Consider the following 17,730-nt stretch of genomic DNA (forward strand, 5'->3'; position numbering starts at 1 on the left):
CACACACACACACACACACATACATACACATATATATATAATGTGTATGTGTGTGTACATATACACATATACACAGATATGCATATGTATATATGCACACATTTACACATGTATACATATGTAACATACATATACATATACACAAACACATACATACACACACACACACATACTCTATAGATTAGACTATAGATTACAAGACATGTGCCAATCTTCAGGGAGTAGAAAGAACTCTTACACCAGGATTTCCTATTCCAGTGAAATCACAAGTCCACCAGCCCACCATTTGTCAAGCTGGATTCTAGGTGAAATATAAAGATTAAATGTGATGTTACCCTTATGGAACTCATAATATAGTAGGTAAATTACTCATGCCTGTTCACTAAGCACTTGGATATATATACACACACACACAAATATATCCAAATCTGTACATGTATATAACAGGTACTTAATAAATGCTTGATAATTGATTTATTTACTGAAAACAAATCTAGGTAACTACTGAATAATAAATATAAATTATTATTATTGTTCCTATTATTGTTTAAGCCATTTTAATGGAAATCTGTCTAAAATATATTGTGTTTCCCTGCCTTCTTAAGCTGAGTGATAAAACTGAACCATTTTGGATAACTCTGGGTCATCATTCTGAAGGTTAATCATTGCATTAAGAGGCAATGCAGCTCGGCCTAGTTCTAGTTTTCCTCTCCCTAATTTCAGGCTCTCAGTTGTTCCTTCCTCTACACTGATCATGCCTGGTACTAAGTTCCCCATTTCCATTCTCTTCATTTCATCATCCTCAGACCTCTGTTTTGTCCTCTGTGAAATGAAAGGTTATATTAGATGAATTTTCAGTTTCCTTCTAATGCTGTGTCAGTGGTACTGTAAGTAGTAAAGAATCTGAGAATCCTAAGCCAGGAGACTTGATTACTCCCTGAGCTCAGACATGTCATTCATCTTTGCTCAACAGATGAGATGAAAAATAAAGCTCTGCTATACAGAAAATGGACCTCCTTAGGTGGACAAGAAAAGAGATCAGACCTTTGGAAAGAGGATAAAAGAGCAGCTAGCTTCCACTAATAATAAGAGGAAAACATCAAGAAATAAACCTCTAAAGGATAAGTTCCAAATGGGACAATTGGCATTTACGATAGATTAGAACAGTGACAACCATTAGATCTTCTAGGTGTTCCATGCCTGAATGTATTTGGCAAGAGAAGGTAGAGTTTATTAGTCCTCAAAGCCACAAGACCACAAACAAAACTAAACCCAGTGTAAGATCAGCCTAATACTTAAGGCAGTTGAAAATCACTAAATAATAGCCCCAGGTAGTGATAACAGGCTGGTAAGTGCTTTTCCTGTGCTGGACAAGAGAGAGGAGAATGTAAGAATGGCAAAGCTAAAAGCCAAGACCATAATGCTTTGGAAGGCAGTCTTGTGCTTTGTTTTGCTTTTTGGTTTTTTTGTTTGTTTGTTTGGTGGGTTCATTTTTGTTTTGTTTTGTTCTTATAGTGTCTAGAGGGGGGCTTCAATGTCACAAACCTGGATGAAGTCCTACTTCTGATACATACTAGCAGTGTGAGCCTAGACAAAGCATCTAACCTCTAAATGCCTCAGGCAAGTCTCTGAAATGTATAAATTGCAGAATAGGTGCCATTCTGCATCAATGAAAAGGTTTTCTTTAGCAAGGAATTCCATACATAGATGAAATCACACATGAAGTTACCACCAAAATGTAGAGAGAGAAATGAACTCAGGGATGTAGGAATCCCAAACCAAAGGAGAAATGAACCCAGGGATGTAGAAATCCCAAACCAAAATTCCCAAGGCAAGGCCACCTGGAATGAATTCACAGACCCAAGCATTCTTTAAGTCAAGGAGGCAAAGATTTATTGTGCTTTAAGTAAATAAAGGGGGCAAGAGTTCTTAGGGAACCTGCACATACAGGGCTACAGGGAAAGTTTAAGTACAAGATTTAGGGATGAAACCTGTCAATTAGGTGTTTTGGGGTGGGATCAGGGAGTGGTCAAGGCATGATTAGGGGTTGGTCAGTTCTTAAAGGAACATGCACTTTTTGTACCTACTGCGCAGGTATCTTACCCAGAGTTCACTGGGAAATAGTTCAAAGAGGGGCTACCTGGAGGTGTGGTTTTGCCTGTGAAACGTCACTAAGTCACCAAAATTTCAGGGCTAGCTGGGAATGTCCAGGTGGACTCCATCACGTGTCTTGTTAGACAAGATTAATGTAATGGAGTATACGTTTGACTATGTCTAGGATACATGTTAGACTCAGTGTATAGTCATTTATCAGCATCCTGAATCAATCTATAATTGGGCATAGCTGCTTACTGAGGAAGAAGCAGAGATAATTTTGGGGCACACTGCCCTTTAGCTGGAGAGAGGCTGCCTGGGAAAGAATATGTTGAGAACTAGATGTGTTCTGAAATTGGAATTCTGCCACAGGCACAGGCACCCAGGCAGAGGCTAAGGGGAAACGCGATGTTAGAATTAGGGTCCAAGCACAAGCGCCCCATCAAAATCACACATATAATTTATAACAAGCTTCCTTTTGTCTTATCTGTCTACTAAGTAAATTATGAGTGTTTTGAGGGTTTTTATGTATCCCCCATACCACCTAGGAGAGTACATTCAAAGTGCAGTTAACAATGATAATAATAAAAGCTAGAATTTATATACTGCTTTAAGGTTTGCCAAGTGCTTTGCATATACAGTCTCTTTGGATCCTACTAACAACCCAGTAAGTTATGTTCTACTGTATTTCCATTTTATAAATGAGGAATATGAGGCTAAGAAAGATTCAGTAACTTGCCCAAAGTAGTAAGTGACCGAGGCAAGGTGGAAACTCAAATCTTCTTAAGTCAGGGTACAGCACTCTGCCTTGTCTATTCCAGTCACAAAAGCAAAACCAAAACCATCCCTTCCCTCAAGGATCTTACCTTTTGCTGAGGGTAAAGATGATGTGTACACAGATAAGTAAATATAACATGGATGCAAAGTATAAACAAAGTAATATGGGGGAGGGTGTGACAGAGGTGAGCCTACAACAAGATATTCTTTAAATATTTAATGAATGAATGGATGATCAAGAGATATGGAAATTATCATTAAATTAGGAATTTGTCTCTCTGTTGATTTTAAGATTTCCCCATCCCACCCTTCATTTTCTTTCTTTCTTTCTTTTTTTTTTTTTTGCTTTTGATGTGGAAAATGTTGTATGTGCATTTGGCCAAAGTAGTTCTTAGTACATCCATTAGAAAAATCAGTAGAGAAATTTATGCTTTTCAATGTCATGTTTTCAGTCAACGAATAGACTTTTTCCCATTTGTTCATGTTGAACAGTGTTAGAGTCACAGTCATATATAAACATTGCACATACATGTTGGGAAAACCTTTGAGTCTCTCTTCCTTGGGAAGTGTAAGGTGATCTCTGTTCTCAATGAGTCTTATTTTAAAGCTTCAGCTGATTGCCAGCACTACTTTGGAAAATTATTTTACAGCTAATGAAGCTTCTTTTCAAAAACAGTACCCTGTCCATCAATTGGGGTATAGCTGAACAAGTTGTGGTATATGATTGTGATAAAATACTGTTGTGCTAGAAGAAATGATGATCAGGATGCTTTCAGAAAACTCTGGGAAGACTTACATAAACTGATGCAAAGTGAGCAGAACCAGGAGAACATTGTACCTAGAAACAGCAATACTGTATCAATTGTGAAATACTTAACTACTCTGATCAAGACAATAATCCAAGACAGTTACAAAGGACTCACCTCCAGAGAGAAAAATCTGAGTACAGATTGAGACCTACTTTTTTCCATTTTCTTTATTTTTCTCTTTGTGTGTGTGTGTGTGTGTGTGTGTGTGTGTGTATTTCCTTTCATAACATGGTTAATATGGAGATATGTTTTGCATGACTTTACATGTATAATTGATATTATTGCTTTGGTTCTCAGGGGAGGGGCAGGAGGTAGGGAGAGAATTCAGGAACTCAAAATTTTAAAAACTGAATATCAAAAAATTTTAAATGTAATTGGGAAATGAATAATATTTAAAAGAAAAATAAATATTGGAGAGCGTAATGGCAAGTAAAATGGTACTTTTTGTTGTCTTTTGTTTTGGAGTGCTATTCAGCACTAAGGCAATCAAGTACCTTTGAGTTTTGCCTTTGTTTCAATCAAGACTCTTTGATTGAATTGGGAGTCTGCTTGCCGCATTTCCCTATGTATAAGACTCACCTTAATTTGGGGGCCCAAAATTTGAAAAAAAAAAGTATTACATAAAGTTACTGAACTCAAGTTTTATTCATCATAAAATTCATACAACTCCTCATCACTGTCAAAACTCCCATCCATTAGCTTGTCCTCATCTGTGTTTGATGATGAATCACTGTCTTCATATATTGCATCATCCTCAGTTCCATCTATGGCATTTGAAATGCCACACTTCTTAAATGACTTGACAAATATCTTAATCTTGATATTATCCCAGGATCTTTTCACCCACATACAAACTTCTCCTATAGTTGGTTTTTTCACTCTTGCCTCTCATGGCCTTCCTCTGCCATGGCGTTTTCAGTAGGGTTTCTTCTTACCACAGCCAGTCTTGGATTGTTTTCTCAGTTGAAAGAGGACCAAACTTATGTTCAACAGCACTATTTCCATTCACTTTTTCAAACTGGATCACTTTTAACTTGAATTCATCACTGTATGAAAATCTTTCTGAGCCATTTCTGGGCAGAATGTGGCAAAACATAACCTAATGTATCAGTAACAAATGAGAAACAATGAGAGCAAAGACAACAAGCTTGAAAAAGCAGGAAATGCAAGGAAAAAAAATCTACAACCACTGTATAAGACGCACTCAGTTTTTAGACCCCAAATTTTTCAAAAAGGGTTGTGTCTTATACATGGGGAAATATGGTAAGTCACAAGCAGGCTTAGGTTACATGGATTTGATTCACATGTAACACTATACATACATACATACATACATACATACATATATATGAGAAATAAGAGCTTTATCAGAGAAACTTGCTGTAAATTTTTCCCAGTTTCCTGCTTTCCTTCTAATTTGATCTACATTGGTTTTATTTGTGCAAAACCTTTTTAATTTCATGTAAGTAAAATCATCCATTTTACTTCCTGTGATCCTCTCTATCTCTTCTTTGGTCATAAACTCTTCCCTTATCCATAGATAGGGCAGTTAGGTGGCACAGTGTATAGACTGCCAGGGCTAGAGTCAGGATAACTCATCTTTGTGAGTTCATATCTGGCCTCAAATACTTCCTAGCTGTGTGACCCTAAGCAAGTCACCTAATCCTGTTTGCCCCCATTTCTCATCTGTAAAATAAGCTGGAAGAAGAAATGGCAAAAGACTCCAGTATCTTTGCCAGAAAAACCCAAATGGGGTCACAAAGAGTAGGACACAACTGAATCAACTGAAGAACAACAATATGCACAGGACTGACAGGTACATTTTTCCATGTTCCCCTAATTGCTTATGATATCATCTTTTTTTTGTCTAAATCATGTACTCATTTTGACCTTATCTTGGCATAGGTTGTGAGAAGTTGGTCTATGCCTGGTTTCTGCCTAATTGCTTTCCAGTTTTGCCAGTTTATCGAATAGTGAGTCCTTGCCCCAAAAGCTTGGATCTTTGGATTTATCAAGTGCCAGATTACTGTGGTCATTTGCTACTGTATACTGTACAGCTAATCTATTCCACTGATCTACGACACTAATTTTTTAGCCAGTACCAGATTGTTTTGATGATTTACATTGGAAAGTAGTTTGAAATCACTGAGAGGCTGCCTTCTTTCACATTTTTTATTGATTTCCTTAATATTCTTGACCTTTTGTTCTCTTCCAGATAAATTTTATCATTTTTCTAGCTACGGAAAATAATTATTTGGTAGTTTGATTGGTGCGGCACTGAATAAATAAATTAATGCTCAATTGCTTTCAAATTCTCTCTACATCATAATTAATCTCATCTAAAATTCACATAAATACTACTTGAAGACTCAAGAATATTTCTTTGCTTAGGATCATGGATTTGGAGCTAGAATGAGCCTCAGAGATCTTCTCCCTCTCTTCATCACTTACTCCAGTGCAGAGGATGTTTTCTTTGCCAAATAGTTATGGGAAATGTTCTGTTTTATCTTCCAGGATCTAATACAAAATCCTCTGTTTGACATTCAAAGCCCTTTTTAACCTCGCCTCCTACCTTTCTAGTCTTCTTATATCTTACTCCCTAACACATACTCTTTGATCCAGTGACATTGATCTCTTGGCTATTCTATGAACAAGATGCTCTATCTCTCAGTTCTGGGCATTTTCTCTGGCTGTCTCCCGCCGCCTGAATACTTTCCCTTCTCAGCTGCCTGCTGGCTTCCCTGGCTTCTTTCAAGTTTCAACTAAAATCCCATCTTCTACAGGAAGCCTGTCCCAACCCTTCTTAATTCTACTCCCTTGCTTCTTCTAATTATTTCCTATTTTATATAGCTTGTTTGTATATTTTTGCTTGTTTGTTGTCTCCCCCGTTAGATTGCGAGCTCCTTAAAGACAGGGACTGGTTTTTTTGCCTCTTTTTGTATATCCAGTGCTTAGCTCAGTGCCTGGCACATAGCAGGCACTTTTACTGACCTACTGGCCCCAGTGGACAGAACAAGAAATGATGGATTGGAAGGTATAATGAAACTAATATATTTATGATATAAAAAGAAGGGGGCAATTGATCCTTTCTCTTCCTGGGTAGCAGAATACTGAGTCAGGGACTTCACAAAGTAATGCCAAAATACAAGGCCTCATCCACAGATAACACAATAAATGAGAAAGGCTTCATTGGTATGGTCTGGGGCAGGGGAAAGGGTGGGGTGGCACATGCTGAAAATGCCTATGAAAATATGTGCTTTCTTTTTTTGTTTTATTTAATTTTTGCCTGGATTACTCTCTAGAATCACAGAATCTCCATCTTGGAATGAAGCTCAGAGCTCATCCAAATCAAACTATCTCTAAACAGTATTTTGGTATACAAAATCCCTAATCAGTGGTTATCCACTTCTCTTGAGACTCTTCAGGGACAGGGAATTGACTTTCTCTAGAGAAAGAGGACTTAATCTTGGGAAAGTCTCTCATAAACATATTTCAGGGGGCCTATGAACATGGGTAAGGGAAAAAAGCCCTTTATTTTCATTAATCTTTGGTTTCCTTTGTAATTTTAAATATTTTATACATTAACAACATAATCCTGAGAAAGAATCCATAAGCTTCATAAGAGTACCAAAGTAATGTGTGATACAGAAATGGTTAAGAACTCCTACTTTCTTTAATATTTATTATTCACCAGCTAATGGTCCTCCTTTAAAAAAAAACATTTTACACACACCACACACACATACACACATACACACACACAGAGCCTATGCTCAAGCATTTGGCTTAGAGAGGTAGTCCAGTTCAGTTTTCTATCTATCTGGGTAACTCTTTTTATTGTCTTAAGTGATTCTTCATTTTATCTAGAATCAGTGTCTAAATAAGCTTTCTTAACCTTTTTTTGTGGCATAAACTCCTCTCGAAGTCTGGTGAAGCCTACCTCTGAGGAGGTGGCCATTTCTTTTGTGAACAGCTTGGATTGTTCTTTTTGTTCCCCCTTCTAGTAAGTTGTCATCTTCCTGCCTCTAACTTTACTCATGGGCCTTGGTTCTATCATCCAGGACCAAGAGAAACTAGTCCACTTCTACATACCAGTACTTCAAATACATGAGGAAAGCTATATCATACCATTAACCCCTTCCCCCCAGGCAAATCATCTCTTATCTAGGTTAAACTTGTCTATGTTCCTTCAACTGATCTTTGTGCAATATGGTTTCAAATTTACTTACCTTTCTGGTCACCATCTTCTGGACAGATTACAACATACCAATATACTTCCTAGATGGTTGTGCATAATACCCCAGTACTTGCTTTTTAAGAGTAAATTTTGAGTAAGAGAAAGATGTTTCCCAGGGATCACTACACCAAGGACTTTTAATTTCATTGTCCACAGATCATGACATGTCTTTATGATTTGTAGTTTTACATAGTTACCTAATGCATAGTGAGTTCAATTGGCTTTTCCATGGCAAAGCAGTTACTGCCAGAGATGGGATTTCTTTTGCTTTCTTTTTTTTAATCTTAATATTTTATTTTTCCCAATTACATGAAAAAACAATTTTAACATTCTTTTTTTAAAATTTTGAGTTCCAAATTCTCTCTCTCTCTCCTCCCCCCACACCATTGAGAAGGCAAGCAATTTAGCATATGTTATACATGTGCAGTCATGTAAGACACGTTTCCATGTAAGTCATTCAGTGAAAGTAAACACAGACAAAAAAAGGAAAAAAGAAAGTAAAGAAAAAGTATCTTTGATTTGCATTCAGGCTCTACCAGTTCTTTCTCTGGAATGGATAGCACTTTTCATCATAAGACCTACACAACTGTCTTGGGTCATTGTATTGCTGAGAATGACTAAGTTATTCATAGTAGACCATCATACAGTATTGCTGTTACTGTGTATGGTGTTCTCCTGGTTCTGCTCATTTCCCTTTGCATTCATTCTCGTGAATCTTTCCAGGTTTTTCTGAGAGCATACTGTTCATCGTTTCTTACATTACCATAATATTCTGTCACAATCACATGCAACAACTTGTTCAGCTATTCCCCAATTGATGGACATCTTCTCAATTTCCAATTTTATGCCACCGCTAAAAGAGCTGCCATAAATATTTTTGTACAGTGAATCCTTTCCCTTTTTTTTTTTTTACAGAGATGGTTAGAGGTTAAGAATACATAGGTTAGAGGTTAATAAACACTTTTTTTTCCCTTATTAGAATCCTGGGAGCCAACCATTTGATGATGGTTATTGTCCTTTTTCCTAATCTACAGAAAAATCCACCTGGGTGGTGTTCATTCAATGAGCCATGTCAGTCAGTAACTTGTTCATACTTCTTATGGGCTGTCACAAAATAAGCTTAAATTCGAAAGCTACTCTAAGGTGGAGAGGATGCCAACCCACTCATCAGTCACAGATTATGTCTGACTGAAAGAGCATGCCTACTGGGAAATGTACACAGAAACTGATCTCGCTACTCTGACAGATTGCAGTTCCTGTTGATCAGGTCAAGGATCACAGCTCTGTTAATTGGCAACAGTTTCTTGGATCTGAGGACATCAGCCCAAGGGGCTGCCTTGCTGCTTGGAGAGGTTGCTCCCTGGGGAAGAGATCTGGTGATCTCTCAGAACAGCTGACACCTGTCTGTGGGTGATTGTCAGGGAATGGCAGTGATTCATCCATAGAGGGCCTAGAGAGATTTTTTCCCCCTTTCTAGCTATGTTTCCCTACCCGCCACCGTGGTTTGTCTGTGCAGAGAAGGAAGACAGTGAAGAGGGACTGGGGAGAAAAGGTGTTGGAAGTAATAAGGGAAGGTGTGAATGCCTTTTAAATTACTTCCTTCTAGAATTTAGATGAGCCTTCTCTAAAGAGCTATGATGATGAGGCAGAATCCATCTGGCTCCCAAACTTTATTTAAAAAACAGAAAAGCTCTTTGAACACATTGTGATTTGAAACACATGCTGCATTAACTCTGTAACCACCTTAGAGTTCCTTTCAGTCACTGATTCCCAGAGACATTCACACTTCCTCAAGTATGTGTGCATATGTGCTGGAGGTGGGAGGCAGGCTGAGGGAAGGGGTGGTAAGGAAAGTCTATCAATTCATTTCAAACTATCTCAAGATTTAAAATTGGAAGGGAGTTCATCTAGCTCAGAGGTTCTTAACCTGAGATCCACAGATAAGGGAGGGAGAAGAGCTGTGAACTTGGATGGGAAAGAAAATTTACATGTTTATTTTCACTAACATCTAAGTGAAAATTGACGTTTCTTTCAATTATGTAAAAATATCATTCTGAGAAGATGTCTGTAAGCTTTATCAAACTGCCAAAGGGGGCTACAATGCAGAAAAGTGTTAAGAACCCCTGCTGTTGCCATCTTGGGGAGTGTGGGAAAAGAGAGAGGGAGAGAGAAAAGAATTTGGAATTCAAAATCTTATAAAAATGAATGTTGAAAAAAGAAATATTTTTTTTTAAAAAAAGAAGAAATCATACTGTAATTCTACCACCTCATTTTATACCAAATGAATCACAATCCTAAGAGTAGCAAATATCCTCATTACCTCCTCATAACCTGCCAAGCAAAACAATTTATTTGTGCCTTTCACTCTCCACCCCTTAAGGCACTTCCCTCTGATTGAATGGCTCCTCCCAGAAACTACATTTAGGGAAGGGACCCAGACCAGCCATCTCTTCATTTCTCACCAGCTTTCACTGTGGACTCCTTCATCATGTCCCATGCCTGATATCTTCCCTTCTCCTCCTCCTTTCTGCTCCTTTTCATGTGTTGTCTTCCTCTATTAGAATGTAAGCTTCTTGAGGTCAAAGACTACCTGTCTTTCTGCTTGTATTTGTATTCCCAATGCTCAGCATAGTGTCTAGCACATAGGAAAGGCTTCATAAATGCTTGTTGATATATTGCCTTTAGTTGGAACATTCTAAGCTCGACAGTGTACCTTTAGAGCAAGACAAAAATGCCACTGACCCCAGTCTTTGCCATCTGGTACCTGGGGCAGCTTCCACTTAAATTCTGCCCATGTGGCAGTAGGAATAATATTGCAATTGTGTTCATTTAGTAAATGCGGACAATGTTGCCACCTCCCCAAGGCACCTTTCTTAACCATGCCAATTAAAAGTGATCACTCCATCCTCAGATTTCTCCTGTTATTTGTCTGTGTGTCTTTGACTCTTTGTGTTGGTAAATTCCTCAAGAACAGTCTGTGACTTATCTATCTTTGTATTTCTCAGTGCTTGTCCCAGGTACTTAATGAATTTGAATTAAATCAGTCAGTCAACAAATATTTATTTAGTGCCTACTGTGTGTCTTGCACTGTGTTAGGCACTAAAGATCTCCGTACAATGAATGAAACATTTCTGTTCTCAAGGAGATTTCATTTTAATAAATCAATGTATAATACTGCACTTGCCTCCTGAAGAGACTGTCAGTTAACAAGTATATATTAAACTGTTTGCTTAACTATGTGCCAGGCACCAAGCTAAGCTGTGGGAATACAAAGACAAGCAGAAAGACAGTCCTTGCTCTGCCTTCTAAAGCAGGAAGACAACATATAAAAGGGATCTAGGGTTGGGGGGCAGGGGTGCTGGACTTAAAAGTAAAGTCCAAGTCTGGAATGCAACTTGGAGAAGAATGAAATGTGGCCTGGGGGCCCTCTCCCAATGGGGGTCCTGGAGGAGCCATCCAGTCAGAGGCAGAGTTGCAGGAGTTGGGGGGTACTTCAGAGGTGTGAATGCAAATCTCAGGTGAGCTTCCAGGATGCTGAGGTTTCTGGGGCATGGTAGACAAATTCCAGAGTACAGCCTGGAGAGAAATGAGACACAATTTAGTAGGCCTGGTCCTTGCCCTTGTCACACTTAAAGTCAACGTGAACATCATACTTTTTTTTTTTTTTGGTCCAAACCTCTATATTTCATTACAATGGGGCCTTTCTCTCTCTCAATGCAGATGAAATATTTTAACTTTCCCAGAGTCATGCCAGACCGGAATTCAGACTTTTCTCCAAGATTGGCCCTTTATCCACTAAAGCTAAAATGCTTCTTACAAATATTGATATATTTTATATGTAATACAGATGGGAGAGGTAGAAGCTTGTTTTCCAGTAGAAAACTTGTAAGGATCTAGAAACCTGACAAAGGTCTTATAGATTCATTTGAAAATTTTCACAGAAATGCAAGCTCCTGACAGGAACCATGTTTGATATATTTGGGGGAAAAAATTATAATTGCTTTTTACTTTTTTCTTTTCTCAGGAATATTTTTTGATGTATAGCTAACCCCTCCCTCATCCCATTGAAATTTTCCTTTTATTGACAAAAACAAAACTTAAGAAAAATCAAACAATGTATTTGTGACATTCAATACCCATAGCCTCACCTCTCTAATGAGTGGAGGGGATGTGTTTCATTATCTGTTCTCTAGAATTGAGACTGGCCAGTACAATTGATTGGAATCTGGTTGCCTTTTATTGTCATTTTTGTTAACTTATGGCAATCGTGTGTGTGTGTGTGTGTGTGTGTGTGTGTGTGTGTGGTTCCTCTGCTTCTGCTGGCTAGTTGTTTTTTTCATTGTGGTGAAATGGTATTCCATTGCATTCATATCCACAGTTTCTTCAGCCTTCCCCCTACCAATGGGCACCCATTTATGTTTTAGGGTTGTTTTTTCTAGTTTGGTTCTTTGAGTTTGGTTTTTGTTTTTTTTTTTTGCTAACTTCCCCCATGCCTCCAAAATTCTGATATGGTATATGTAGGAATTTTCTGTCTTTGACCTCCTTGAGGAATATGCCCCAAATTAAGGAGCAAAATTAGTGATATGACCAATTTAACAACTTTTCTCAAAGAACTGCAAATTGTTTTCCAGAACATTTATGCCATTTCATTGTTCCAATATTGTATGAGTGAGTTTCCATTTTCATAGCCGCCAAACACAGATTACTCCTGTCTCTAATTATCTTTGCCACTTTGATGGGTATGAAGTATATGTGAGTTATTTTTAATTTAATTTTTTCTTATTCCTAATCATTTGTGATTTTCACATGTCTACTCATAGTTTTCATTTCTCTTTTTGGAAAATTGTTCAGAGTTTAATCAATTTTTGGAGAGGCAGCATGGTAAAGTAGGAAGAGATAGTAGAACTTAGAATATATGGATTTGAACCTACTTTCACCAATTTATTTTTTTACTTATAAACTGTGTAAGCTAGGGAATGCCCCTGAAGCAGTCTGACCCTTTGTTTACTCACAGATAAAATATGGATTGTAGCATTTGTTCATAGGCTTTGTGTAAAAAAAAAAGATACCAAGTAAGTTGAAAAGTTATATCTTATATATGGCAACAAATTTAAAGGGCAACCTTGGAATCAGCAAGAAAGGTCTATGTTGAAGTCTAACTCTGTAATTGTGGACAAGTCAATTAGCCTCTCCATTCCTCTGGTAGCTTTTTAACACTATAAATTACTAATGAGCTATTTAAGTCTTCATTGATAGGAGTTTCCACCCTGGAAGTTCATTACATTGATCAAATAACAGGTCTGGACCTGAAAAAAGTTGATAGATAGTAGATAGGTAGATGGATAGATAGATAGATACATACATACATACATACATACATACATACATACATATATACATAGATGGATGATAGTCATACAATAGTTACATATGCACAAGGATTCATTTTAACTTTATAGTTGTCCCATTGTACTTAACCCCTTTTTCATTTTATTTACCTTAAAAAGTAAAGAGTCACACACAACTCTTTATAAATTACAAATGATCCCAAGATGACATCAAACTCCTCAGAATAGATGACACTTAGGCTTACTTTCAATGTCTGTTGGTTTCACTGAAAATTTTGTCCCTATAGTATTGTTTTCTTGATTCCAGGGAATAGACCTTCATCAACTGATTAATTAGCAAATGTGTATTGAATGCAAGACCCTCTTTCAAACTGAGAGGAAATACGAATACTTATGCTAATTATGGAAATATTTATTGACATATTATAATGCTTCCCATCAATTTGTAGTATTTTAATGGGATGTTTCTTCTCTAGGGGAAAGGAGTTGGATTGTGTTAAATCCAATCAAGGCAACAACTATATACATATATATGTATAAAATTACCCCCCCCCCCCAGGCCCAGTGCTAAGCACAAAGAAAAGGGGGGGGAGTCCCTGCCTTAATCTCAAAGGCAGGGCACTGGAAAGTGAAATCCTCAAGGTTTGGTGACAAACACTAGGAAGTAGATCGGTTGCCTCCTTTTTGTTATATAATGATGGATAATCACCCGAGATCTCTGAGCTTCACTTTCCTCATGTCTAGGAAAGGAAGACCTATACTTGGACTTCCTGTTTCATAGGGATGTTGTGAAGAAAACGCTTTGCAGACTTGGAAGCATTGCATAAATATGAGTTATTAGTGTTGTAAAAATAATATAGCTTCCCTAAAACATATCTTGCAGCAAAAAGACTTGCCAAGTCTCTATCTTTATGAAGAAAGTGTTAAACTGTTTCTTAAGAATGAACATTTTGACACACCTATCATCCTAGAAATGAATACCCCATTTTATCTTTGAAACAAGAACTCTCAGATCTGTGGGAAAAGAAAATTCTCAGTCAAATGCTACTCTTTGACCTTCACTTTGTTAGCTGACAGCCAGTGCACAAAACTATTATCACTCATTTCCCAATCTGAGTAGCAAGTTGATAACACTGACGGAACAGTGAAACTTTAGAGAAATTCAGGGTCAGCCACGTCATTTCACTTTCGTTAACTGTTTCTACAGGGCAATTCTGGCTGGGATTCAGTATTGCTGGAGGCACAGATAATCCCCACATTGGAGATGATCCTGGCATATTTATTACGAAGATTATACCAGGAGGAGCTGCAGCAGAGGATGGCAGACTCAGGTAAGACTTGAGGGAGTTGTTATTTTGAAAGGAAATCTGTGGCATTGAGGAACTCTATTTGTATATGGACTTTCCAGAACAATAGTTTTTTGGAAGAATCTCACATTGAAATAGAAGACAGTCAAAGCAGACTTTCTGGGGTGACTGTCAAGGAAGGACTGAGTGGGACCAGGACATTAATAACTAGGATGCATGATCATATTTCCTCCTGTGGTTCAGAAGAATCCACATCTCTGTTTATAAATGTCCCTTGGATTTCTATTTAACAGAACACCAATAAGCATTTTAAATCATATATTCTATGCTCGGTACCATGTTGGACTGCCTAGTGAATACAGAGAAGATGTGAAACATTGTACCTGTCTTCATGGGGCTTACAGTTTTGGTAGGAAGACAACTTACTGAGGGCACAATGAGTCAATGGTACAAAATACAATAAAATTAAGGAAAAAAATAAAATAAACGAAAATTAAATTAAGGAAAAAAGTGAGAGAGACTGTAGGTTAGAGAATAGGAAAATAGGTAGAAGCCTACAGTAGTCAGGAAAAACTTTGTGAAGAGAGAAATGTATGAATTTATAATGAAGGAGGCAGGCAAGCATCTGAAGTAAACAGATCAATATGTGAGGCTTTTTAGAATGAAAAGAGCTCTGGGAAGATGGGGATTTGAATCCCAGCTCAATTATTAGCTGAGTGACCTTGAGAAAGTTCCTTATTTTCTTGAAGCCTCAGATTCTTCTTCAGTAGAATAGGAATATTTGTACTACTTACCTTGCAGGATTGCTATGAGCACAGTGCCTGGCACATAGTAGGGTGTGTAAATAAAAAAAATGCTTATTCCCTTCCCCTTCAATCGTTATGGAAATGTCAGCTCTTAAGTATGCTGGGAAGTTCATTAGACTAGGAAGCAGGAATCATGGCTTCTAGCTTTGACTTTGCCACTGACTAGCTTTGCAACTTTGGGAAAGTTAGTTAACCTCTATGGGCCTCACTTTACACAAATGTAGATAGTAGGTTTTATTTCATAATCTTGAATTTGACCTTCAGCTGTAGATTTCTAGTGTTCTAAAGTTCTATAAATGACACAAATGTGGGAAAGAGCAAGGGTGCCAAAAGGAGCATTTTGGGGAAATTGAGGAGGCCATCTTGTCTATGGCATAGTGGATAAAGCACTAGACTTGGAGTCTGGAAGACCTGAGTTAAAAAGCCTCCTTCTGATACATAGTAGCTGTGTAATAGCTGTGTATCCCTTGGTGTGTCTCTTGGCCTCGGTTGCCTCATCTGTAAAATAAGGGGGCTTGGACTTGAGGACTTCTAAGTTCCTTTCAGCTTTGATTCTTTGATTCTATTTTCCTTTGACAAAGGCAGAAGATCCTGGCTGGTGGATGGTGAGTGATGATGTTGTATGTGGTAAAGTAAGATGCTATGATTAGCCATCTGCCAGATATTGTGGGAGATCAGGAGACGACCAGGTCATTGCACTCCAGAGACAGTCTTTTTAAGAAGACATGGCTCACACCATAGGACAACTGGAGGACAAAAACAAATAGGGAATGATAGAGATAGATATAAGGAATATATATATATATATATGTGTATATATATATATATATATATATATATATATATATATATATACAGAGACAGGAGAGAGAGAGAGAGAGAGAGAGGAGAGAGAGAGAGAGAGAGAGAGAGGAATAGGGGATAGATATAAAATAGGAAATTACAGAGATAGATTGGTGTAATTGGGAAAGAACTCATTGAGGAAGACTCAGACTGGGCCTTGAAGATGGTGGGTGTAGTGACAAAAAGCAATGGGATTAGAGTAAAAACACAACAACAAAACCAAACAAACCTGGATTCTAGCTTCCACTCTACTCTTACCTCATGGGGTAACTCATGGGGCAAGTCTGTTACCCCTTGTAAATCTCACTTTCCTCCTCTATAAAGTGAGGCTATTTAGATTTTTGTCTTTGTCTTTTGTCTTTGAGGAACTCTTTTTAAAACCATCAATGTAGAGACTGCCACTTCTTAGTAAATTTACTGTTAGCTCCCATTGCTTGAGAAGATGTATGATGACAAAAAGCTGCTATGTGTTAAGTAAGCTTTTCAATTAGTTTGTGATGTATTCATCATAATAGCATCTCTATAGATTTGAAGAATACTAGTATATTTTGGTGTGACATTATTCAGGCTCCAGAAGGTGAAGTTAATTGTTATGCTGAGGCATACTGCATACTTTTTGGAGCTGATTAAAGATAAAAATTAACAGTAATACATATGGAGAAAAAGAGAGACTGAGACAGAGACAGAACAGAGAGAGAGAGAAAGAGAGAGAGACAGATAGAAAGACAGAGAGACAGAGAAAAAGATAGAGAGACAGAAACAGATTTTTTGGATGACTTAAGAACTCTCTCACACCCACTGTAAGAAATGGGGGGAGGAGTTTTGTTTCCACAGAGTTGAAGGTGTCCCTCTACCCTCCCTTCCCCCCCTCCCCAGCTTTAGCAGAAACTAGGCCTCAGGTTGGTCGGGTGAAAGGTCAGAGGCTTGCACTCATACTTAAATGAGCCATTTGAGGAGGGCATGTTGTAGGCATTCAAGGTTGTATCTGGCCAGTGAAGAGCCTGGTGGGAGATTCAAGGTGAGGGTGCATAAAAGGATTGGCATCCACCTGAGTCCTTTGTACTTTCTCCTGTACTCTGTTCAGGGGATGTACCCATTTATTCAGGGGAAATAAATGTAAAACATAATTAAAATGTTCCTGGCTTCCCAACGAGTCTTGTTTATTCCTAGACAATGTAAGCATTTTTCTAACACCCACCATCTTCTAAGGATCTTGAGCTAAATGATCTCTAAGGTCCTTTTTTCTTCTCCAGATTTCTAAGCCTAAGATTTAGATAGCTCTTTGCCTTGGTTTTTTTTTTTTGTTCGTTTTTCCTATTTCCCAAACAATGGTAACTAACTAAAACTGTACTTGGGGCAACTTCAGTGGGAAATGGGGATGGGGCTGATGAAAGAAGGGTAGTCCCACTCTGGTACAATCATTCCAAGACATGGCAGCACCTATTCTCCAGAGAATACTGACCTTCACCTCTGCAGGAGTTCAGAGACGGGGGAGGAAGGAAGGTATTT

General features: G+C 37.9%; 1 protein-coding gene across 1 annotated transcript in view; it reads left to right on the forward strand.

Annotated features, from left to right (window-relative positions):
* The window catches only part of LOC118836710 (disks large homolog 2-like), a 302,319-nt gene that overhangs the window by 242,067 nt on the left and 42,522 nt on the right, over positions 1 to 17,730 (forward strand). The window contains exon 5 of the mRNA XM_036743918.1: positions 14,473 to 14,596. Coding sequence (XP_036599813.1) covers positions 14,473 to 14,596 — 124 coding nt within the window. The remainder of the gene's footprint in view (positions 1 to 14,472; positions 14,597 to 17,730) is intronic.

The sequence above is a fragment of the Trichosurus vulpecula genome, chromosome 2 (assembly GCF_011100635.1).
Source record: "Trichosurus vulpecula isolate mTriVul1 chromosome 2, mTriVul1.pri, whole genome shotgun sequence".
In the NCBI taxonomy this organism is placed as follows: Eukaryota; Metazoa; Chordata; class Mammalia; order Diprotodontia; family Phalangeridae; genus Trichosurus; species Trichosurus vulpecula.